This window comes from Salvelinus fontinalis, chromosome 18, assembly GCF_029448725.1.
Source record: "Salvelinus fontinalis isolate EN_2023a chromosome 18, ASM2944872v1, whole genome shotgun sequence".
In the NCBI taxonomy this organism is placed as follows: domain Eukaryota; kingdom Metazoa; phylum Chordata; class Actinopteri; order Salmoniformes; family Salmonidae; genus Salvelinus; species Salvelinus fontinalis.
Window position 1 is genome coordinate 24178109 of NC_074682.1, and position 24580 is coordinate 24202688.

A 24580-nucleotide genomic window follows, 5' to 3' on the forward strand; every position below is an offset into this window, starting at 1 on the left:
AAATGCATAGGCCTAATTATGGATATGAATGTCATTCTCCAGCATAGTGTCACGACTCCTACCGAAGGTGGCTCCCCTTCCTGTTCGGGTGGCGCTCGGCGGTCGTCGTCACCGGCCTACTAGCTGCCACTGATTTTTTCCTCCCCCTCCTTGTCTGTTTATTAGTTACACCTGTTTGTAATTAGGTTTATTAGTTGGGCTTTATTACCCAGCCGGCCCGCCTGCTGGGTGTGCGGGATTGTTTGATGTGTACACGCTGTAAGTCATGGTTGATCGTGTATGTTGGTTATTTTCGGAACATTTTAGTTCCCCTGTGTTTTGGGGCATTTGTTTAAGTGGCGTCGTTTTTCACCTATGTGGCCACCTATGTGGCACATAAGTCACACCTCACAGCACTAGATCAGCACTATTCAGTGTCAAACATAAAATATTGCCTAGCATTGTAAATCACCAGGTAGTACCACGACGTACAATCAGAATTCACATGGCTTTGATACGTCAGTAATCTAATTCACAAATCACTGTGTAGATGTATTCAAATATTAGCTCTATACTGTTCCATCACTTTGTGCATTGGAACAGACAAGTTATTTTATTTTATTTTACCAGGTAAGTTGACTGAGAACACGTTCTCATTTGCAGCAACGACCTGGGGAGTAGTTACAGGGGAGAGGAGGGGGATGAATGAGCCAATTGTAAACTGGGGATTATTAGGTGACCATGATGGTTTGAGGGCCAGATTGGGAATTTAGCCAGGACACCAGGGTTAACACCCCTACTCTTACGATAAGTGCCATGGGATCTTTAATGACCTCAGAGAGTCAGGACACCCGTTTAACGTCCCATCCGAAAGACGGCACCCTACACAGGGCAATGTCCCCAATCACTACCCTGGGGCATTGGGATATTTTTTAGACCAGAGGAAAGAGTGCCTCCTACTGGCCCTCCAACACCACTTCCAGCAGCATCTGGTCTCCCATCCAGGGATTGACCAGGACCAACCCTGCTTAGCTTCAGAAGCAAGCCAGCAGTGGTATGCAGGGTGGTATGCTGCTGGTTAGTCATCATATGTGTAGAAGCTGGGTGAGAAATTCTGACAATGACCATGTTATTTCTGTGACTTGTGAAAGTATAAGTGGAAGCGGAGAAATGATAACTGCTGTGTGCAGGGCCTGTTCTGCTGCAGTGCGATACAGCTAGGCCTCCTGGGAGGTGTGAACTCTTCGGTTTCTGGTGAGCTCTGTATGTTTCTGAATGGTAGGGGATGGAACAGCCATGTACAAAGAGTAACATCCTGGTCAGTTTGTCTTCTCCTTCAGTAACTCATCTGAACTGAGGGGGGAAATATTTGACATTGCTCTTGGTTAATTTGGCCTTACAGTGAATGACTTGTTTCAGTCAGGTCCCAGTCCAGTCAGTACAAGGTGCCAAAAACATTGAGCGTAGCTGAGCCCATCCAGCAGCTACGTCTACACTAAGCACTTTATCACAGAAAATCAATAACGTTTTTTTTATTAGCCACCACATCCTCCTGCATCCACCGCCACTGTATGGATACATTTCTGAGCCTGGGACACTGCCACAAGGGTGCTTCTGTAGTCTATGAAGACATAGAGTCCACGGGCACAGCAGTATGATGACAAACTGCAAGAAGGGTACTCTAGGCCGCTGACAGGTACCAAACCCTACAGCGAATCCAGCACGACTAGAAGGAACATTCTGGAGAAACGTTGAGGCAACGGAATCAATAGGGCTAGTATCATGGCACTTTTCAGTCAGTACAATTCATAGCAAGCATAACAATATCTTTATCAACCCAAACTAAGCCTGGCTATATCATATCCATAGTTAGAAGAAAACACAGAGCCAGCCTGGGACACAAAAACAGTATCATCGTCATCATCACAGACTGAGACAAACCAGTGTGATGCGGTCTGTCGCCATCTGGAAGAACACCGTGCTCAAATCACACTGATCCAACAGAGCTGGAACCAAGCTGGGGCCATCTGAGGCTAGCTAGGGGATTCCTCAGTGAGGACGGAGAAAGGTCAAGTGCAGGTCATGGTGAGAAAGACAACTCACCAAACCATCTATAATTTGGGTGACCAATATGAGGTAAGGCAGAGCTGTCTTGTAGGCAGCAAGCACTGACAGAGCAAGGAGGTCATTTAGTTGCATTGAGTTTGCTGTGTAACAGTAACCAGGTTTACAGCTCTGCTGAATACTGTGACTCACTTTAGGTGCATGTTACACCTAACAGGAACATAAAACACTCACACAGTGGGTTGCCTTTCTGACTACTGTGCATCAGGTCACACTGCTGCAGAGGAAGGGACGTGTGATAAATACAGGTTCTCAGACTGTGTGTGTGTGTGTGTGTGTGTGTGTGTGTGTGTGTGTGTGTGTGTGTGTGTGTGTGTGTGTGTGTGTGTGTGTGTGTGTGTGTGTGTGTGTGTGTGGTGTTTTCACACATTTTACTATACTTGTAAGTACCAGAAGTCCTCACAAGAATAGTAAACCACCTAAAATGTTGAGAAGTGAAAACATTTGCCTGTCCTCACTTGTAAAAAGGCGAGATTAGGCTTAGGGGTTAGGGTAAATAGGTATCAATTGTTGGTTGCCTAAAAGTCCTCACAACCAGTGTGTGTGTGTGCTGTGGTGTAAACTACTTAAGTAAAAATACTTTGGGGTAATTGTACTTGACTATTTATATATATTTTTTTTTTTTACCCCTTTTTCTCCACAATTTCGTGGTACCCAATTGGTAGTTACAGTCTTGTCCCATCGCTGCAACTCCCTTACGGACTCGGGAGAGGTGAAGGTCGAGAGCCGTGTGTTCTCCGAAACACAACCCAACCAGGCCACACTGCTTCTTGACACAATGCCCGCTTAACCCGGAACCCTGGGCCAATTGTGCGCAGCCCCATTGGTCTCCCGGGCGCGGCCGGCTGTGACAGAGCTTGGACTCGAACCCAGAATCTCTAGTGACACAGCTAGCACTGCGATGCAGTGTCTTAGACCACTGCACCACCTTGTACTCCATACATTTTCCCTGACTCCCAAAAGTACTTGTTACATTTTGAATGCTTAGCAAGACAGGAAAATGGTCAAATTCACGGACTTAACAAGAGAACACGTTGTCATCCCTTCTGCCTCTGACCCGGCAGACTCACTAAACACAAATGCATCTTTAGTAAATGATGTCTGAGTGTTGGAGTGTGCCACTGGATATCCGTAAATTTAAAAAAACAAGAAAATGGTGCCGTCTGCTTTGCTTAATATAAGTACTATTGATACTTAAGTATATTTACAACCAAATAGTAGTATTTTATTGGGTGACTTCCACTTGAGCTATTAAGGTATCTATACTTTTACTCAAGTATGACAATTGTGTGTGTGTGTGTGTGTGTGTGTGTGTGTGTGTGTGTGTGTGTGTGTGTGTGTGTGTGTGTGTGTGTGTGTGTGTGTGTGTGTGTGTCTCTAACAGCTCTTATGAAGCTAGACTGGCCACTACATCTTGACTTGAGGATGATTCAAGAGCTCTGTTTAGGGAAGACTCCCTCAGAAGAATCCAAGAAGCTCTCCTTTGTATGACTACTGTATTGTGTATCAGTCTGGTCATTCCCCTGTCGTCTGATGCTGCGCTACAGTTACATCAGTCTCTGAAACTGTGTGCTTGTAACTAGAGATTAGACATTAGGCCTTAAACATTTACTTGTAATTACACCCAGTGGTCCTTACCAAAGCCCTATAGTAGGCCCTTTCCAGGTGGGCAGAACATAACGTTTATGAAGGACATTGGGCACAGAAACATCTTTACAGTTGTGTTAATGTAGGATAAATGCTTCGCATAGTCTATCGTCATCCCAACAGGCACACAAAGCATTCACGACTTTGTCATAAAACAATTTTGGTGTCATTTAGCAGAACCTCTTATCCAGAGTGACTAGACTAACAGTATAACTGTTTTGACATCTTGTCATATAGGTCTCGGCTAGAGTAAAACTCACCAAAGGATATTCAGTATCAACACAGATCTGCCTTGCTCTCCTTTCGCTGCTGCTGCTAGCTACATGAAACAACTTACTGCACCAAACCCCTGCAACCTGCCTCTCCTCACCTCCCCCTAGTGCTGCTCGCCTCCGCCTTGGACCAGAGCCCAGAGCTCAAAAGCATCCTCAGCATCCTTGTCCGCTGCTACAACCTCAGCATGAGTACACACACACACACACACACGCACACACTTTCATTGAATAAACACACAGCCAGCCTGCCACAGCCAACTGTCGTAACCTTTGGGCCACAAACACTTCAACATTATAAAAACAGTTTCTTTACATGTCTAGCTGAGTGTGTTGCATAAAGACGACATTGTCTGCAACAGATGGGCACTACAGCATTGACAGGAGCAGGTAAGGGTTCCAGCTCAAAACTCACCACAGACTGTGTGTGTGTGTGTACCCTCACTGCAAAGCTATTTTAAGGTGGTTCTCTATAAATCTGACACCATGGCCAGTCCCTGGGATTAATTTAAGAGAACAGGACATGCATAAAACATGACAGACGCAGACAGAGAGACGGGGGAGACAGCAGAAATACACCCAGTGTAATATGGTATGCACGGACACCTCTCAGTGCAGCAAGAGCAACAAACCAGCGGATGGACAGATATAGAAGGAAGCACAGAGACCGTGAGGAGAGAGGTATAAACAAAGACAGAATATTGCAGCATTGTATGCTATCTGCTCTGTGCTACAAGCACACACATCTACACAGTCGTTCAGAGGAGAGGGAGAAGAGATTGAGGGAGAGATGGTGGAGAGTGGAGCCTCAGCCATGATGATCTAGTCTAGTCTAACACCCACCTCTGCTCAGTGCGCTGGCTGCTGCCGATTCCTGACGCAGCAATCTGAGCCTCCTGAAACAGGGCTGGGATGGAGGTAGAGCAGAGTAGGGATGGTACAGCCAGCTTCCAAGAAGAAAAACACAGCGAGACGAGAGGAGTGAATAGTGAGGAAGAATGAGAGGACTGGTGGATGCCTTCCCCTCTAGTATGTGTTCCTGTGTCAGTGGCTGTGTGTCTGAGCGACTGAAAGAATGGACATGTCTGTCTGAGCATGAGACAGAAAGACAAGAGACAAGGAGAGGGAGGGATAGAGAGAAAGGCAGAGAGAGACAGAATGAATGTGTGTGTGTGATGAGTGAACCTAGAGAGTCAGTGTGAGTCAATGAGAACAGATGCATTAAAGGCACTCCCTCCCTCCCACACACACACCTCCCTTTGCACTGTCAGCGCTAGAGTAAGCATGCGGAGGAACAGAGGGAGAGCGCAAGAGACAGACAGAAGGTGAGGAGAAGAGATGGAAGTGGGAAACAGCTTCCTCCAATATTAATTAAATGATGATTGGAGAGGATGGAGACAATAGCAGCGTGTGCCTTTTCAGCCTTCTGATGGCAGGGAACCATTTTCTCAGACAGAAGGGCAAGGCTGTGTAGCTTATCACTGAAACACAAACAAAAGCCATGGATTGGGTTCAAAGACTGGCAAATCTGATCAAGCGTATGTGTGCTTGGGAAATGTAGTTGTTTACAAACAATATCTGGACCATAGGAAAGCATTGGCCAATGAAGCTCAATAGCAGTCCAAGTTCCAATTCTAGCGAAACAAGCCATTCAAAATGAATAAGAGCAGGTCAGTAAGCCTACATTTGGAACTTGGCAAAATATCTAATTCATTGCTTTACTCTTCCACTTTTTGTTTATTTTCTCTGCGTATGTTTGTGGGGCTGTGGTTTTCAGCTCAGTTTCCCTGATTGTGTTAGTGTGCCTCAGTGTGTGTGTAGCCCAGAACCCCGGGGGACTAATGTGGCTCTACTGTTGCGCACTACTGTCCTTGGCCTCTCTCTCCGAGCTAAAGCCCGGTCACGACATCGCCAGCTTCTGTTCCAGCAGCTCCACCTCGACTCCACCCTTTTCACATGTCCCAGCAGTGAAGGGTGTCACTCAGACAGCTATGCATCCAGAGGAACTGTGCCATGCTGAATTAGAACAGATCCATGCATTTTCATTGGGTAGTTCGAGGAACCCTAGATAGGTCAAGGAGAACGCAACTTGGGCTTCTTCTACAATCCCTTTTCCTTCATATCTGCCAAGTTGCATATTACACATTGATAAACGTGTAATAGATCTAGCTTGATTCAGTGACATGATTCAGAAAAGGTCTAAACTGACCTATATTCCTGCTACTCCACTGCAGCTCCCTCCATTCCTGCTGCTCTTACATAACCCCCATCTCCACCTCCATTGCTCCCAGGTGCTGGTGTTCTATATGCTGCTCTGTATCCAGAGTGAGTATCTGAAGTGTATTAGGATGCTCCACTCTGAATCGGAGCCAGACAGCGCCATGAGAGCGGGCTGGGTGCGGCTCCTGTTCCTGCCAGGTGCTTAAGTGTTTGCCCTCCTCACTAGCAGCTGGGTACTTCAGAACAGCCCAACCAATTACACTAACCCCTCACTCACTACCCAGGGACAGCACAGAAATGCAAGGCGCATAACTGAGACTTGGATTTATTACCTGGAACCAGACCAAAATGCTCTCGTATTAGTTTATCTGGATTCACATATAGCCCCAGGGCCTAATGATGGTCTGTATAATAATAGCCTATACATCAGTATAATGGGATTCATCTCAGCATGGCCTACTCAGTAGAAATAGGTTCATTAGTATGGCCTGATGTGTTCAATTATATTAGAACAGATTGGCTGATTAGAATGGTCAGATTCATTTACATTAGGCTACCATTGAACAGCTAGATGAATTTACTCATTATTACATGGTAATGCCACAGGAAACCAAAAACAAAAGGAACGGTCAAACTCTAGCTATGTACAGTAGATGAGGACATTTAGATTGCATCTTTGCAAATCAATGAAAAAAAAAGGTTGAGTTGTTCATCAGTGCCTCTGACTGATGCATCATGGCGAGTGAGTGAGCCTGCTGTCCTAAAAGGATTGCTCCTGAGTTGGCTTGGGCGGTATCCAGATTGTTTTACCTCCATACCAACCTTGTGCCATACTGGGATATTCGGTAATACCGGCACTGAACACAAGGGGTGCTATTTTCAAACCCCACTGAGCCTCTGTAATCTGAAGGTTAACAATACTAACAAGTAAATGCAAAACCCCATAGAGAATGCTAACTAAATGCTAACAAGCGCATTGCGAACGTTTTATAGTCTCTGACCTAAACTATATGAAGACAGAGATCCCAGCTCATAAAGTTATACAAGTAAATCCAAAATGCTACTCACAGTTTTCTCCACGTACAAAACAAATAGACAGCATGGCTCTTGATCAGGAGGGGATTCTCTGCTGTTATCATACGTAGCTTGATTTTTTTTACAAGAAGCTAACCATTTTGCTATATAGGTAACTAGCTACTAAATTAGCAAACCAAATGCACAACTTTAGAGGATTTAGCTAATTTTAGACAGTTTAGACAGATAAGTTATCTAGCTGGCAAACACTTAGTTGTGAATTCCATACTGTAACTAGATTGCCTGGCGCGTGCTGCACAAAGTTTGTGACTCACAAAGCTTCAGTCTCTTGTCATTGTGTGCTTGTAACCAAACACCACAAATTGGGACTACAGGTAAGCTTCATAATGAAAAATTATGTGACAGGTGAAATGAAAAACGCAATCTTCTTTATATCCAAATGTATTGCACATGTTGACTGCAGATATTTACTTAAACCTCTCTGGGATAGGTGGGATATTAGCGTCCCACCTGGCCAAAATCCAGTGAAAATGCAGAGCGCCAAATTCAAATAAATTACTATAAAAATTTAACTTTCATGAAATCACACATGCAATACACCAAATTAAAGCTACACTTGTGAATCTAGCCAACATGTCAGATTTCAAAAAGACTTACCGGCGAAACCAAACGATGCTATTATCTGAGGATAGCACCCCTGTAACGGTTTTCTTCGGTGGTAGAAGGAGGGGACCAAAGCGCAGCGTGGCAAGTGTCCATAATAATAGAATACGTTAAACAAATAAACAAAATAACGATAAACGAGAATAACACGAAACGAAACAGTTCTGTCTGGTGCAGACACACAAAGACTGAAAATAACCACCCACAAAACCCAACACAAAACAGGCTACCTAAATATGGTTCCCAATCAGAGACAATGACTAACACCTGCCTCTGATTGAGAACCATATCAGGCCAAACACAGAAATAGAAAAACATAGAAACACAAACATAGACTGCCCACCCCAACTCACGCCCTGACCATACTAAATAAAGACAAAAACAAAGGAAATAAAGGTCAGAACGTGACAACCCCAGCAAACAAACACAGACAATCATATTTCAACCCTACAGGCGCAACACAAAACACAGAAATAAAGATATAATTCATGCCTTACCTTTGACGAGCTTCTTCTGTTGGCACTCCAATATGTCCCATAAACATCACAAATGGTCCTTTTGTTCGATTAATTCCGTCGATACAGTATATATATTTATTTGGCGCGTTTGATCCAGAAAAACACCGGTTCCAACTCGCGCAACATGACTACAAAATATCTCATAAGTTACCTGTAAGCTTTGTCCAAACATTTCAAACTACTTTCCTAATACAACTTTAGGTATTTTTTACGTAAATAATCAATGAAATTTAAGACGGGATATACTGTGTTCAATACCGGAGGAAAACAAAGTGTAGCGAGCTTTCAAGTCATGCGCCTCTAACAAAGATTCCACTTCCCTCTACCCTCGTTCTGAACAGTGCTACTTCTTCATTTCTCAAAGGAAAAACCTCAACCAATTTCTAAAGACTGTTGACATCCAGTGGAAGCGATAGGAACAGCAAGAAAGTCGCGTAGAAACCTGGATTCCTAATGAAAACCTATTGAAAAGAGAGTGATCTAAAAAAAAAGAAAATCTGAATGGTTTGTCCTCGGGGCTTCGCCTGTCAAATAAGGTCTGTTATACTCACAGACATGATTCAAACAGTTTTAGAAACTTCAGAGTGCTTTCTATCCAAATCTACTAATTATATGCATATCTTAGCTTCTGGACCTGAGTAGCAGGCAGTTTACTTTGGACACGCTTTTCATCCGTACGTCAAAAAACCGCCCCCTATCCCAAAGAAGTTTTAAAAAGTAGATCGAATTTTTAAATAAATTAGAATATTTGTAAGAAATAAGTTTAAATCAGTATTGAAAGACCATCCCGTGGCTATTTCCAAATAGTCTGGTGTATGGTATATACAGTGCCTTCAGAAAGTATTTATGCTCCTTGAAGTTTTCAAAAAAAATTGGCGTTACAGCCTGAATTCAAAATTGAATTCATCTACACACAATACCTCATAATGACAAAGTGTAAACATGTTTTGACATTTTTTCAAATTCATTGAAAATGAAATACAGAAATGTAATTTACATAAGTACTCTCAGCCCTGAGCCAATACACGTTAGACTCACCTTTGGCAGCGATTACAGCTGTGAGTCTTACTGGGTAAGTCTCTAAGAGCTTTACACACCTGGATTGTACAAGCTCTCAAGTTGGTTGTTGATCATTGCTAGACTGCCTTTTTCAAGTCTAGCTATAGATGTTGAAGCCAATTTAACTCAAATCTGTAACTAGGCCAATCAGAAATATTCAATGTCATCTTGGTAAGCAACTCCAGTGTATTAGGTGTGTTTTAGGTTATTGTCCTGCTGAAAGGTGAATTTGTCTCCTAGTATCTGTTGGAAAGCAGACAACCAGGTTTGCCTCTAGGATTGTGCCTGTGCTTAGCTCTATTCCATTTATTTGTATCATAAAAAACTCCATAGTCCTTACCGATGACAGGCATACATACACATAACCAATGTTCCCAGTAATTTTTTGGGGCACTGAGGTAATTTCAGGTCTGCTGAGCACAAACTTGAAAGTTGTGAAAATTCTGTGCAACTTCCAGAGAGCGTTTACTGTGAACACGGAGGCTGTACCCACTTTGAGCTACAGTTTTAACAGTGGCCAAGTAGGGTCTGGTGGCTATTTAATCAAAATGTAGGCCTACCAGAGTGACCTACCATTAAAAACAATGGAGAAAATGCATCCCATAACATTTTACCAGAGAAGTAGGTGTTTTATCATTCAGCCTACAGTAGCAGCCAATATGTGGTGTTCAATGTAGGCCTGCCTACATTTCATGAGACTTTTGAAAAAAACATGCACATTGACATTAACCCTTTTACCCACTTGTCCTTCAAACAAGGAGGTGACTGAAAATGTTGTTGTGCTGTTTGATGCAAGAAACTACTTTAGAAAATAAAAGAAATTATTATTGCAGAGAATCAGACAAATTATGCTACCGTCTGCCTATGGTTACTTAGCTTATTCAATCCTGTCTCAAAATACAACACTGCCCTTTAAGAAAATAAACTCGCATTCGAGAGATGCTTTGGTGCTCTTGTAGGAAGCAATCACTCCCCCCTATTGCTGACTACAAATGATCTATAACTGGGCGAATAACTCACTAACTAGCAAAGGATATTAGAGCATTGGGCCAGTAACCGAAAGGTTTCTGGATCGAATCCCCGAGCTGACAAGGTAAAAATATGTCATTCTGCCCCTGAGCAAGGCAGTTAACACACTGTTCCCGGGCGCCGAAGACGTGGATATCGATTAAGGCAGCCCCTCGCACCTCTCTGATTCAGAGGGGTTGGGTTAAATGCAGGAAGACACATTTCAGTTGAAGGCTTTCAGTTGGTCAACTGACTAGGTATCCCCATTTCCCTTTTTATTAACAAAATGTGCACACGTAGCTACATGCAGCTCTCGCTTTGATCTCCAAACAAGCGCATCTACTCACGACCACTCATGCTGTAAACAGTCCAGTTGAAAGTAAACACACAGATCAACGGCAATGGTATATTTGCATATAGGCCCACTGCCCTTCTTTGTGAGGCATTGGAAAATCTCCCTGGTCTTTCTGGTTGAATCTGTTTTTGAACTTCACTGCTCGACTGAGGGTCCTTATAGATAAATGTTATTCAAATATCACGTTAAACACTATTATGAGTCCATGCAACTTATGTGACTTGTTAATCAAATTTTTACTCCTGAACTTACTAGGCTTGCCATAACAAAGGGGTTCAATACTTATTGACTCAAGACATTACAGTTTTTCACTTATAATTCATTTGTAAAAAAAAATCTAAAAACATAGTTCCACTTTAACATTATGGTGTATTGTGTGTAGGCCAGTGACACAAAATCTCAATTTAATACATTTTAAATTCAGGCTGTAACAAAAAAACGTGGGAAAAGTCAAGGAGTATAGATACTTTCTGAAGACATGGTACGATATACGGCCCAAGCCTACTCGTGAGACAGCCACAGAAGCCAGTAAGTCTTCGCCAACTCTCATTGGGGATTACTACACACTGTACAAGCAACAGGTCTTACGCAAACAAATAACAGGCTGAGGCATTAGTCTATAACTTCTTGAAATACACAGAGCCTTTCATGCCACACTAAGCCCATAACATAGTATGGAATGCAATGATTCAGTCCTCACTGGACTGAAGTGACCAGTCTCTCCTGACATACATAAGAAAGAGGGGACTATGCAACTAGCTAGGCCTACAACTCCAATACTTTGTTGGTGTAGAGGGGTAGCGTGAAGAGAACATTTTGAATGCTGGGAAATACTGTTTGGGGAGGACACATTTTAGTGCTGAGCGATTAGTGCTTTATGAGGTTGGGCAGTTTGATTATTAAAAAATAATTCACGGTTTTCGATTTCAATGATTTTAAAGCGTTTTAATGGATATTCCAAAGCCAAAAATATTGAAAATGTAATTGCCAAAAAATTGAAAATATTCCATTGTCTCCGCCAGGTTCACATTGGGTAGACATCAATAGTAAAATAGGAAATTATTATGAAATAATACAATATTTAAGTTGTGTATATTACTTTGTTTTTATTTGATTACTTTATTAGTTTTCATTCCTTAAAGTAATCACCTAATTTCTGCTCAGGCAGTAGCAGTCAGCAAGCCGCTGCAAGATTGAATCCCCGAGCTGACAAGGTAAAAATATGTTGTTCTGCCCCTGAACAAGACATTTAACCCACTGTTCCTAGGCTGTCATTGAAAATAAGAATTTGTTCTTAACTGACTTGCCTAGTTAAATGAAGGTTAAATAAAAAAGTATGCTGCAGAGCTGTCTGATGAAATCATTTAACTAGTTCTTCAAAGAAGATAAGGCATACTTTCACAAGCTGTCTCTGGCCCCCTCTTTGTTGTGTACATTCCTTTCTCATGCGGTTTATGCGGTCTGTATGTATCTAACATGATCTGTATATAACGACGAGATGTTCATGTCTATGCTCTAACAATGGGAGTCGTTGTCCCAAATGCTGGAAGGCAAGCGACAAGCTTAGGTCCAAAATAAGCCCATTATGCTTATTTTGGACAGATTTTGGCGAGAGTGAAACCTCTCACATCGCCTCTTCCTCTCTGATCAGTCTATTGACACTGCAAAAACTGGGGCAATGGCTTATGGTCATTGCAGTTAATTACCACGTTCCTGCACCAAACTACGTTGAATATTTTCTTAATGCAAACAACAACTCCCTTCAGCCTAGCGTCCCACATAGTTCTAGACTTGATTTCTCAGATGTCTCTTGTGAATGATTTGATTTCACTCTTGAGAAAACACGCATTGGGCACACAAAAAAACGTAATAAAATGGAATTCCAAGTAATTGAAACCGATGTCATTCCATTAGTTGTTTAATAACCCCCCCAAAAAATGGTGGTTAATCGCTCAGCACTAACACATTTATAGCCTCATACATATTAGCATGCTACAGTGGGCTGCCCTTGAGTATTTGAGCTGTAACGGCAAACATGGCAGCCATTTTACAATTCGTTATGATAGAATTCCAGCTATAAATGTCTGGCTTGGTATATTTTGCTTATGCAAATCCTAATTACATTATCACAGGCGCACAGCAGACAGCCTAATAATTGATATAGTGATTAGTGCCATACCCACTGATAGAGTTCAGCCATTCTCATTAACCCCTGCAATTGGAAGTGTTCTAGATCGAAATCTAATGAACCGCTTCAATTACTTTGTCATAACATCTCCAGAAATAAGTACATGATCATCCTGCTCTGGAGACGCCACAACTCAAAGAGCTCTCCAAACAATGTTCCCAACAATGTTCCTTCCCAATCAAGGGCTTCAGTCTATGCTAATTAGCCTATCGGGGATAACTTTGTGTCAAATCTTGTACACAACCAAAAACAAAGCCTGAGTGTCATACTGTGCAGTCGTGAAGTGGTGGGCCAATGTCAACTCAACTGGTGCTCTGCTTTCTTCAATAACCCCATTTTCAATGGTATGCCAGGCAGTGAACTCTGATGTGCACCACAGTCAAAACTGTGTCAGTTTGTTTACTGATGTTTAGTGCCTACATGGAAGGTAAACAACATCTCAACGCTTCATGTCGCATTGAGATGTTGATCCTCTGCATGTGACCATCTCTTGTGTAGCGTATCTGATGCAAATGGTTTGCAAATTGAGTTCACTAGGCCTACCTGAAAAAACAAGAATAACCTCTTAATTTCTCTATAGGGGGGTCTAATCAGGTGATTCACTGATTTCTATAATTGCATCATTTAACCAATGAGTCAATGTCACTTCACCCTGGCCCTCCCCCACCCAGTCCAGAAATAGGAAGGCATACAGGCCTCCAGCTCTCTACTGTACAGCTGCTCAAGCAGAATAATACATGCTACCATGCATGTCCAACAGCAAAAACATGTAACATGTCATAAATAAGCTGTCCAACTGGAAGATGACAACATAGTGACATGAATAAGACTGTGCCAGAGGGTACCCTCTGATGATGTTTGAAGACTTATCCTGGCATCAATTCAGATGTTAATGACGCTTGAGTTTCGCTGCTTTTTGAATTTTAGCATAAGCTTGAATAACATTTGAACAACATTTATGTACAGTGCATTCGGAAAGCATTCAGACCCCTTGACTTTTCCCACATTTTGTTACGTTACAGCCTTATTCTAAAATTAATTAAATGGTTTATTTTCCTCATCAATCTACAAACAATACCCCATAATGACAAAGCAAAAACATGTTTTTAGAAATATCACATTTACATAAGTATTCAGCCCTTTGCTATGAGACTTGAAATTGAGCTCAGGTGCATCCTGTTTCCATTGATCATCCTTGAGATGTTTCTACAACTGTCCACCTGTGGTAAAATCAATTGATTGTGCATGATTTGGAAAGGGACACATGTAACCTTTATTTAACTAGGCAAGTCAGTTAAAAACAAATTCTTATTTACAATGACGGCCTACCCCGGACGACACTGGGTCAATTGTGCGCAGCCCTATGGTACTCCCAATCATGGCCGGATGTGATGCAGCCTGGATTCGAGCCAGGGACTGCAGTGACGCCTCTTGCACTGAGATGCAGTGCCTTAAACCGCTGCGCCACCCGGGACACACCTGTCTATATAAGGTCCCACAGTTGACAGTGAATGTCAGAGGTCGAAGGAGTTGACCATAGAGCTCCGAGACAGGATTGTGTACCAAAAAATGTGTGCAGCATTGAAGGTCCCCAAGAACACAATGGCCTCCATCATTCTTAAATGGAATAAGTTTGTAACCACCAAGACTCTTCCAAGAGCTGGCTGCTCAGCCAAACTGAGCATTTAGGGGGAGAAGGGCCTTGATCAGGGAAGTGACCAAGAACCCATTGGTCACTCTGACATAGCTCCAGCGTTCCTCTGTGGAGGTGGGAGAACCTTCTGGAAGGACAACCGTCTTTGCAGTACTCCTCCAATCAGGCCTTTATGGTAGAGTGGCCACATGGAAGCCTCCTCAGTAAAAGGCACATGACAGCCCGCTTGGAGTTTGCCAAAAGGCATCTAAAGGACTCTCAGACCATGAGAAACAAGATTCTCTGGTGTGATGAAACAAAGATTGAACTCTTTGGCCTGAATGCCAAGCGTCACATCTGGAGGAAACCTGGCACCATCCCTACGGGGAAGCATGGTGGTGGAAGCATCATGCTGTGGGGATGTTTTCAGCGGCAGGGACTGGGAGACTAGTCAGGATCGAGGGAAAGACAGCAAAGTACAGGGAGATCCTTGATGAAAACTTGCGAAGGCGAAGGGTCACCTTCCAACACGACAACGACTTTCTTTAGGCCTATGTTATGTATTGTATGAGGAAAATGCTTAAGCTCCCTTTTCATTTGGATGACTCCTGACTGCTCTGCTTATACTGTAGATGCTTATCTGACACTGGAATCTATAGTGGTTTCCCATTGAATCAGTCTGTTGCAGAGGCTACCACAAAAGAGTGTAGATGCAAGTCAGGCAAAAATGATTTGCTGTTTGAGAACAATTAACACTTATTTTCACTGTTTTCCTTTCAACTCTCAAAACAGGAACAAACATTACAAAGCATACTGTATCAAAGTTAACTTGAGTTAAACATAGGAGTTTTATAATCATCACACATCTCCTATGAGTGTTAAAAGAACACAAAAGCAGAAGTGTAAAAAGTATTAAGGATCAACTTAACAGTAAGCAAATGGTGTGAATACAGAAGTTCAAAAGGGTCACCTATTACTATTATCTAGGTACAGTACAGCAATGCAATCTCACATGACAACTTTGATATTCCATCCTTCAACCCTCCATCATAAAATGTTCATGATATTGAGGGTCGGTTAGTACTGTTATTGACTGCTTATGACAACTGACATTACACTGTTATGACACAATCATGTATCAGCTATTATGTGTGAAGGTAGCGAACTGGCTTGGGTAAAACATAATGGTAAAGCCGGTTGCCATAAGGTGGCATTGAAATTGGTTTGTGTGTCTACAATGAAGTTGAGATTCCACTTGTTAGGATGCACAGCTGCAGTCCATGAAGATAAGGCGTCTGATCAACCAGGTCTACACAAGAAATTGCATTTCTATGCATGGTAAATCCAATATAGTCTTCTCTGACTGAATAAATGTTAGTAGCAACTGCTAGGACACTCCTTTCCCCAAGATGGGTGTTAATTAATAGCTAAATATACAAATTACCTCAATTTAGGTTAAACCAACATAAGGCACCCTTTCCTTGGGCTACAGTTATTCTGGTGGCAGTCATATTGAATGACCTTATCCTCTGGGCACAAATAGAATGTGCTAGTTTAATCACACGAAATAAATATCTGCACTTAGGTTCAGATTTAAGACAGAGCCAATAATGGCATACAAGGCTCTGGTTCATGAGCTGTCAAGAAGTTTACATTTGCTTTGAATAATCAATCACGAGTTTCCTACGATTACCGTATGCACACAAAAACGTAGAAAGGCAGCGATGATGAACAGTATTTTTGTCAATGATGATGTATAGCAGTCTCTCCTTCACTGGTATTTTACTGTCGTGGTCTGGCGCATATTGTACTAGCTATGCCCACTCAGTCAAATCACAAGTAATGAGCAATGAATGCAGTTTTACACATCGGTTAGGTAACTAATAATTGTAGGCTACTCGCAAGCTAGTTTATTAAGCACCATACACTGTGTAATAGCAAGCAAGCGCGCTAAACTGGCCGGCTAGCTAACCCACTTATTTGCTTGATATAACTTGAGGCTGTGTGTGAGTGAACAATAACTTAGAAGTACCAGACTACATTGCCACGCCATTCGCATTCACAGAGACAACATGATTTGGTACCGTGTACAGTAGCTAGCTAGCACCTACCTGTTTCTTGTCAAGTCAACAATCCTGTTCTGGTTCTGAAACAACAGCCCCTTGTTTTTACCGCTTTGACATCTCCAACTCACGCTGCTTCAGATCCAAGCCCGTTTATTTGACGTTTTCACTGGCTATTTACGTGAAGACACACCCATGCAAAGATTTTCATTGGCCATACTCTATGTCAATCAACTGAACAGCTAGGTTTCCCGCGCCCACCAGTGATTTCGCAATCCCTTTTACCAATCAATAAAATCATATTTATTTGAAGATCTCAAATCTGCTGTACAGCCTACCTACATACTGCTGTAGACTTCAAACATCGTGACAACCAGTAGCACCACTGTAACGTTACCAATTCAATATTTGTCGATTCAGTAAGATTATTAATCCATAACCTTTGTATTGTTTTTCTCTGTGGGATGATGAAACACAAATGTAATTTTTATTTCATCCTGTGGCTACATTCTAAACTACTAGTCTTCACTGTGCAACATACCCCAGTGAAGCAAAGAGAAGGAGACAATAATAAAATCCATGTTATTACTATCATACATTATTCTGTCAACCATTATTCTTTGTTCACAATGATTGGCCTGTGTATCATAATGAACAGTGCTGAGTAGGTGGGGTGAAGTTGATCATGCTGCTTGCAGTGCTTCAGCTTGCGACACTCAACACCACTCAGTCTTTCAGAACCAGGGGTGCTTTGACAGTAGCAGCAACCTCAGGCCCCATGAGCTCCTCTACAATGGCCAGGGCAAACTCAAAGCTGGTTCCTGGCCCACGGCTGGTGATCAGATGGCCATCCTTCTGGACCCGAGCCTCCGAATACGTGTAGTGGCCTAGGGAGTGGAGAGGAACAGTGGTGAGTACAGAGAGAGATACTATCATTATGCATAACTGTCTGCAAATGCAGATCATTTAGTACTGCTTCAAATCAGATGACTAATTTTTGTTTTAATCTTTTCAAATATTCCTTCCCCCACCTTAACTTGCATTTGTGCAGTATATATTTTTAAAAGCATTTCTGTTACTGTGTTCACTGTTTGAGTCGGGTCAAATCGCTTTCCACAATTTCCAACGCTCCTTAGCCTAGGGCAGGGATCAACTAGATTCAGCCGCGGGACGATATTTTCTTGAGCGGATGGTCAGGGGGCTGGAGCATAATTACAAGCAATTTGTAGACTGCAAATTGACCGCAAGAAGCCCACACAGATATAATATTTAACTAAACATAAAAATTTCAAACCTGGCTTACATTTGTATACAATCACATATCTATTATGCGTGGGAATACTTTGGAACAGATTTCCAAAATGTAAAATTACTTGAAGCTGATTTGCTGGTGTTTTTACAGTCTTTTATGTCTAACCATTTTATTTGGGGGGCCAAATATAATCACCCATGGGCTGCCAGTTGAGGAACCCTGGCCTAGGATCTGGTTTACGAGACTGCATAAAGACCTTGTATTAATGATTACCTTAAAGTATGGAAATCATTTATAGCACCCTCTGCTGGACACAAAAGACCACATGCTTATGTCATTGTTCAGTAGTACCGATAATATGGATGTGCTCATTGTACTGCAAGAATAAGCTGCATTTCCTGTCACACTGAGCCTGCCGAGTTATCATACAGATATATTTCCTACCTGTGGATGTATTTTGTGCGTAACAACCGGCTAACAAACAACAAAACCACAGTGGCTGTGTTAGCCTGTGACCAAGCTATGTACAGTAGTAGAGATTCATCAGCCTGAACCTTAGCCCTGTGGTAGCCAGGCTGTTTTACTTTACCTCCAGTCATCATCTTGTCCTTCGCACCAGGGTGGGTGGTGACCGTGCTGCCGTAGGCAATACCATGTGCCAGCAGCGCCGTGGGACCTGAGGTGAGTAGGGGACAGGAGAGTTAGACCAACACTGTTCTTTCTCTCTGTAGTCAAAATGTTGAAAACTGACATGGCATCTCTGGACATTGAACAACAAAGGTCTCAAATTATTTATTCACAAAAACTCAGAGAAGTCTATCTATACATCTTAATTTCACATGCAGATTGACACAACTTTTTGTTTTCCTTTGAGGTGACATCACCACTAAAAGCCACTCATTAGTAGAACCATAAACTCGGATCTAAAACTAACCACATATGGTTTCAATCGACCACTGCATGCCATATTTAGAGGAAGGAAAAACCAGAGTCAAAAAATAATGGACTTTATGTGTGCTGCATTAGCATCGGCAACGTCCTAGCACTGCAGTGAGCTCATCCTCAGACTGTTAATAAATAGAAAGGGAAAACTACCATCTCCAGAGACAGGCCAGGGCTGAGAAAGAGGGAGGTAGTGCACGCCTCTCTCTGATAATAACAATAACGCATAAATGGATGGTCTTGAACAAACCAGTGATATGTTTCAGAAGGGAGTATGAAATGGGAGACAAGAGGGGCTATGGCATTTATACACCTGCTATATATAGAGGAATTGAGTCAGGCACTTTTCACACCTCTGTTCACATTAGAAATAGAAAGCATTATTTTCACATTAGCAGAGCACAATGTGACACTGCTGCTGATTCTCTGTTTGGCAGGTTCAGTATATATTCCTGTGGGGACATCAGCCGTTTTCTAGGACGCCCTTCACTCCACTATGCCAAATGGGTCCCATGTCCTCATTCACAACGTCCTTCCAGTGCCCTTCATCAGCACAGGCGGGCAGACGGGTAGAAAGTCTCAGGGGTAGAGGGCTTTGTCACTGGCAATTATATGTGGATGTTAACCTAAGCTTCAATGGTCAATGTGTGTAAAAGTATAATACAATAGTCTATCATAGAAAAATCTTATTCTGTATTGGTTTCCTGCTCAGTAATAATGGAAAGGCAAGGCAATGTGACAGCCGCAAGTCCCAATCTACATTCTCTGGTTGACAGAAATTGCTGGTTGCCGATTTAACTCAAGATTATGATCTAAGCAATCTTGTCCCAGCAGACGTCATTGACACAGATGCATTCTGGAGTGTGTTAGCTGCAATGTACTAGAGATGGATGTGAGTGTTCTCACAGAAGGAACAGTACCTGCACAGACAGCAGCAATCAGCCCTTTCCTGCCCTCCTGGTCCTTCAACACCTCTCTCACAGCAGGGGACTACAAGAGGAACAACATGGGGGCCACATACAGAGAGATGAGGCACTCTACTTTATCATGTAGAATGTGTGTAATAACACTGCAGTAAATGCTCCTCTGCTAGATGGAATAAGAATTCCCATGAAATGGCAGTGGACATTATAAAAAATGTCATAGATGAGTCTTTGTTTTCAGCATGACAAAAAAAACAGAATTGAAATTAATTGTGGGACAATGCCACAGAACTTGCAGTTATAAGGGCTAAAACCATAATAAAATGTGGATTCGTATCACGGTGTCATACTGCATAAATGTATATTTGCTTGTTTTTAATAAACAATAATCTTTATAAGATCATAAAAAGTAAATTATATTTTAAATGAAGGAAAATTATGGGACTTTTATAGTTTTCTATCGTAAATTGTCCCCCAGGACAACTAAAACAATTCAAGGGACAAATGTTACAGTATGCACCTGCAATGTTATATTGGCAATGCCAGGGACACACAGGAGAGATGAATCAGCGGCTAAAAGTTCTGGCAATGAATGCTTAACATTAAGTGCATTCCTACCTCTGACAGGTTCTGGGCACCGAGAGCCCCCCCTGGTAGAAGAACCACATCATACGGACCCTGCAACCCAAAACATCAAAAGATACAAGGTCACAGATAACAAATTCTTATTACCAATTTAAGATGCATCAATCTTGAACATTAATTAATGAAGAATGTTTTCAAGTGCATTATAAACTCTATGAAGTCAGAGAACAGCCTGCGCTGTGGCCTAATGTGATTGAAGGGTATGGAGGCAGGAGGGCAGAGAGGGCTCTGACCTGCTTGCGGGCATCCTCCAGGCTGGAATCAGGAACAAGGTAGATGTCTCTGCTGCACTGCACAGGGTCTTTGCCTGTCAACCCTGCCAACGTCACAGCAATCTGCAGGATGTGGACACAAAAAAAAGCACAACTACTTCAATAGTCTGTCATTAGTCATTGCCTCTTAAATTAATCATAAAATCCCACTACTCAAATATGAGTATGGGACTTTTAATTAGAAAAATATAATCTGCTTCCTATTCTGCACTAGTCACCTTTGACATTTGCAGTGGCTTTATACTCACATGTGTTGAATATGCCAACACACTAGCTAACAGCATGACAACGCATTAGCTAATTTATTAACCATAGATAAGGATTGCATACTGCAGAGTTGTTAATCAGGTCTGTAAATAGGCTAGATTATAATAGCTAGCTAGTCCGACAATTATATCAACATCAAGCTAGCTAACCAGCTACCTAAGTTACCTAGCTAGCTATGGCAAGACATAGATCTACATGCATGTGTCAAACTAGCTTGGGCTGCAGCTTGACTGTGGCTAGCTAGATAAATAAAATAGCCGCTAGAATACTAACTACCTGTAATGTGCAGCTTTTAGCTAGCTAGCTAAATGGAGCCAGCTAGCCAATACTCTATTGAGATCAGTGTATGTTGCACCACCTAGCTAGCTAATTTAACATCCAATTTAGCTCGATACATGTACAAACCCCAGCTCTACGCATGACGTCCACAGGTATAACAGTTTCCATCTCCTCTGCACCTTTAGAGAGGATTACTAATGCCTTTTTGCCTGCCATTATTGAGCGAGTGGGTGAGTGAGTGTCACAACAAGACAGAAAATATCTGTCAGAGGACTTTTATTTTGTCAGGGAGCAGAGCTCTCTGCAGGAACACACATGGCTACACTACAGCTACGGGATAGTTGAAAGGACAAACACAACGCGTGCATGGTTGAACTTATCAAAGAATTTCACAGAAGTAATTTGATCAAATCAAACACACTATTGCATATATTCGATGATTCATTTTCATCTAAATATATGCAACATCATTGACTTTTAAACGCAACATAGTGAGTGTCACAAGACTGGTAGGTTCAATTACATCCACCAGGGGGAGGCATTGAGCCATACATTGTCAATAAAGGTATTGTAAATAGAGGTGTTTATAAAACGAAGCCTTCACTTTTGAGCCTTTGTTTGCCTAACAGATGTAAAAAATAATAATAGTAATCTTACAAGTGCGATTGAGGTTTATATTATTCAATACATTATTCAAACTGTAATGTTTATTATACAGTAATGAGGCGGCAGGTAGCCTAGTGGTTAGCCGCTGGGCCAGTGACCGAAAGGTTGCAGATCGAATCTCTGAGCTGACAAGGTAAAAATCTGTCCTTCTGCCGCTGAACGAGGCCCCCTTTTTTTGCCTAAATGACATACCCACATTTAACTGCCTGTAGCTCAGGCCCTGAAGCAGGGATATGCATATTCTTGGTACCATTTGAAAGGAAACACTTTGAAGTTTGTAGAAATTGAATGTAGGAGAATATAACAGAATAGATCTGATCGAAGAAAATACAAAAGAAAGAAACAACCGTTTTTTTTCTACCACCATCTTTGAAATGCAGCAGAAAGGTCCCTGTTCCAGCCATCACTCCGGTTGTCCACAAGATGGCAGTAGTGTATGTGCAAAGTTTCAGACGGATAACTTGAAGTATGAGCGAGCTACATGACATTTAGTGTGAAGTCACCCAGGTACATTTGGGCAAATCGTGAAGCAGACATTTGCATTCATATTACATTTTTCTGCAAGAATATCGTCAAATCTGTATACTTGGACTTTGATTCAGATTTTCCAGTAGCCATTCCAGTAGCCAGATTTTCCAGTAGCCATATTATAAGTTAAACATTTGCAAAACAACCAGTTTTCATATCTTCATAACTCTGAATATCCTTATAATTTTTGTCCAAAATGAAAAGGCATGTTGTTGTACAAGGTTAGTAGCTACATTTTACGACAGATACAGGGTTTCCGGATACTCCCATAAAGCCCAGCTCATTGGCTATCTAGCTAGCTTTGTTTGACCCTGATTGGTGCTCTTGCTGCTGGTGATTCTCCGATCCACCTCTACTCAGACAACACCATTCTGTATACTTCTGGCCCTTTGGACACTGTGTTAACTAACCTCCAGACAAGCTTCAATGCCATACAACTCTCCTTCCGTGGCCTCCAACTGCTCTTAAAAACAAGTAAAACTAAATGCATGCTCTTCAACTGCCCGCACCTGCCCGCCCGTCCAGCATCACTACTCTGGATGGTTCTGACTTAGAATATGTGGACAATTACAAATAGGTAGCTGTCTGGTTAGACTGTAAACTCTCCTTCCAGACTCACATTAAGCATCTCCAATCCAAAGTTAAATCTAGAATCGGCTTCCTATTTTGCAACAAAGCATCCTTCACTGATACTGCCAAACATACCCTCGTAAAACTGACTATCCTACTGATCCTTGACTTTGGCGATGTCATTTACAAAATAGCCTCCAACACTCTACTCAGCAAATTGGATGCAGTCTATCACAGTGTCATCCGTTTTGTCACCAAAGCCCCATATACTACCCACCACTGCGACCTATATGCTCTCGCTGGCTGCCCTCGCTTCATATTCGTCGTCAAACCTACTGGCTCTAGGTCATCTATAAGTCTTTGCTAGGTAAAGCCCTGCCTTATCTCAGCTCACTGGTCACCATAGTAGCACGCGCTCCAGCAGGTATATTTCACTGGTCACCCCCAAAGCCTATTCCTCCTTTGGCCGCCTTTCCTTACGGTTCTCTGCTGCCAATGACTGGAACGAATTTCAAAAATCACTGAAGCTGGAGACTCATATCTCCCTCACTAACTTTAAGCATCAGCTGTCAGAGCAGCTCACTGTACATAGCCCATCTGTAAATAGCCCATCCAACTACATCCCCATATTGTTTTTTTTTCTTTTCTCCTTTGCACCCCAGTATCTCTACTTGCACATTCATCTTCTGCACATCTATCACTCCAGTGTTTAATTGCTAAATCGTTATTACTTCGCCACTGCGGCCTATTTATTGCCTTACCTCCCTAATCTTACTTCATTTGCACACACTGTATATAGACTTTTTTTCTATTGTGTTATTGACTCTATGTTTGTTTATTCCATGTGTAACTCTGTGTTGTTGTTTGTGTCGCACTGCTTTGCTTTATCTTGGCCAAGTCGCAGTTGTAAATGAGAATGTGTTCTCAACTGGCCTACCTGGTTAAAAAAATAAATATATTTTTTAAATGGACAAAGTTAGAGTCGTTCAAGTGATGGCCGCCCGCGTCATTGGCGTGCCATGAAGGCGTCGCTCTCTGACCAAATATGGTGTCCTATAGGATATACTACACCCTAATGATATAGTGAAGTCTGGTTACATTCTAGGATCTCTGAGGAATAAATACAAATGTGATTTGACTGGTTGAAACAACGTTTAGGGTGAGATTTTCACAGATTCCTTTCTTTGCAAATTGAACAGTGAAAATACAAAATCGATCGTGCATGCTATATGGACCTTTTTAGGATACGAAAAATGATTTTATCTAACAGAACGACACTTCATGTTATCTCTGTGACCCTTTCGATGAAAAATCAGAGCAAGATTTCAGAATGTAAATACACTTTTCACCTTCAGAGATGAATTTATAAATCCTATCGCGGTGAAAAAAGTGTTTTGATGTTAGGAGCTCTCCTCAAACAATAGCATGGCATTTTTTCGCAGTACTAGCTACTGTAAATGGGACAGTGCAGT

The 24580-nt window shown here is 42.0% G+C and overlaps 2 protein-coding genes across 4 annotated transcripts in view; both read right to left on the reverse strand.

The window, feature by feature from the left end:
* LOC129815185 (voltage-gated potassium channel subunit beta-2-like) overlaps window positions 1-16941 on the reverse strand; it is a 175390-nt gene extending 158449 nt beyond the window's left edge. The window contains exon 1 of one of the 3 annotated variants that reach the window (XM_055868681.1): window positions 16813-16941. The gene's annotated coding sequence lies outside the window, so the exon portion shown is untranslated. Of the gene's footprint in view, window positions 1-4865; window positions 5277-16812 lie in introns of those variants that run through there. The other 2 variants (XM_055868682.1, XM_055868680.1) reach the window with 2 other exon arrangements.
* Window positions 16942-17043: 102 nt separating this feature from the next.
* LOC129815187 (Parkinson disease protein 7 homolog) lies at window positions 17044-21642 on the reverse strand. Its single transcript, XM_055868683.1, has 6 exons — window positions 21471-21642; window positions 20760-20861; window positions 20500-20559; window positions 19879-19948; window positions 18606-18692; window positions 17044-17651 (listed from the first exon to the last, which is right to left on the reverse strand). The coding sequence occupies exons 1-6, from the start codon at window positions 21558-21560 to the stop codon at window positions 17491-17493; spliced, it is 570 nt and encodes a 189-aa protein (XP_055724658.1). The 5' UTR covers window positions 21561-21642; the 3' UTR covers window positions 17044-17490.
* Between the last annotated feature and the right edge of the window lie 2938 nt (window positions 21643-24580).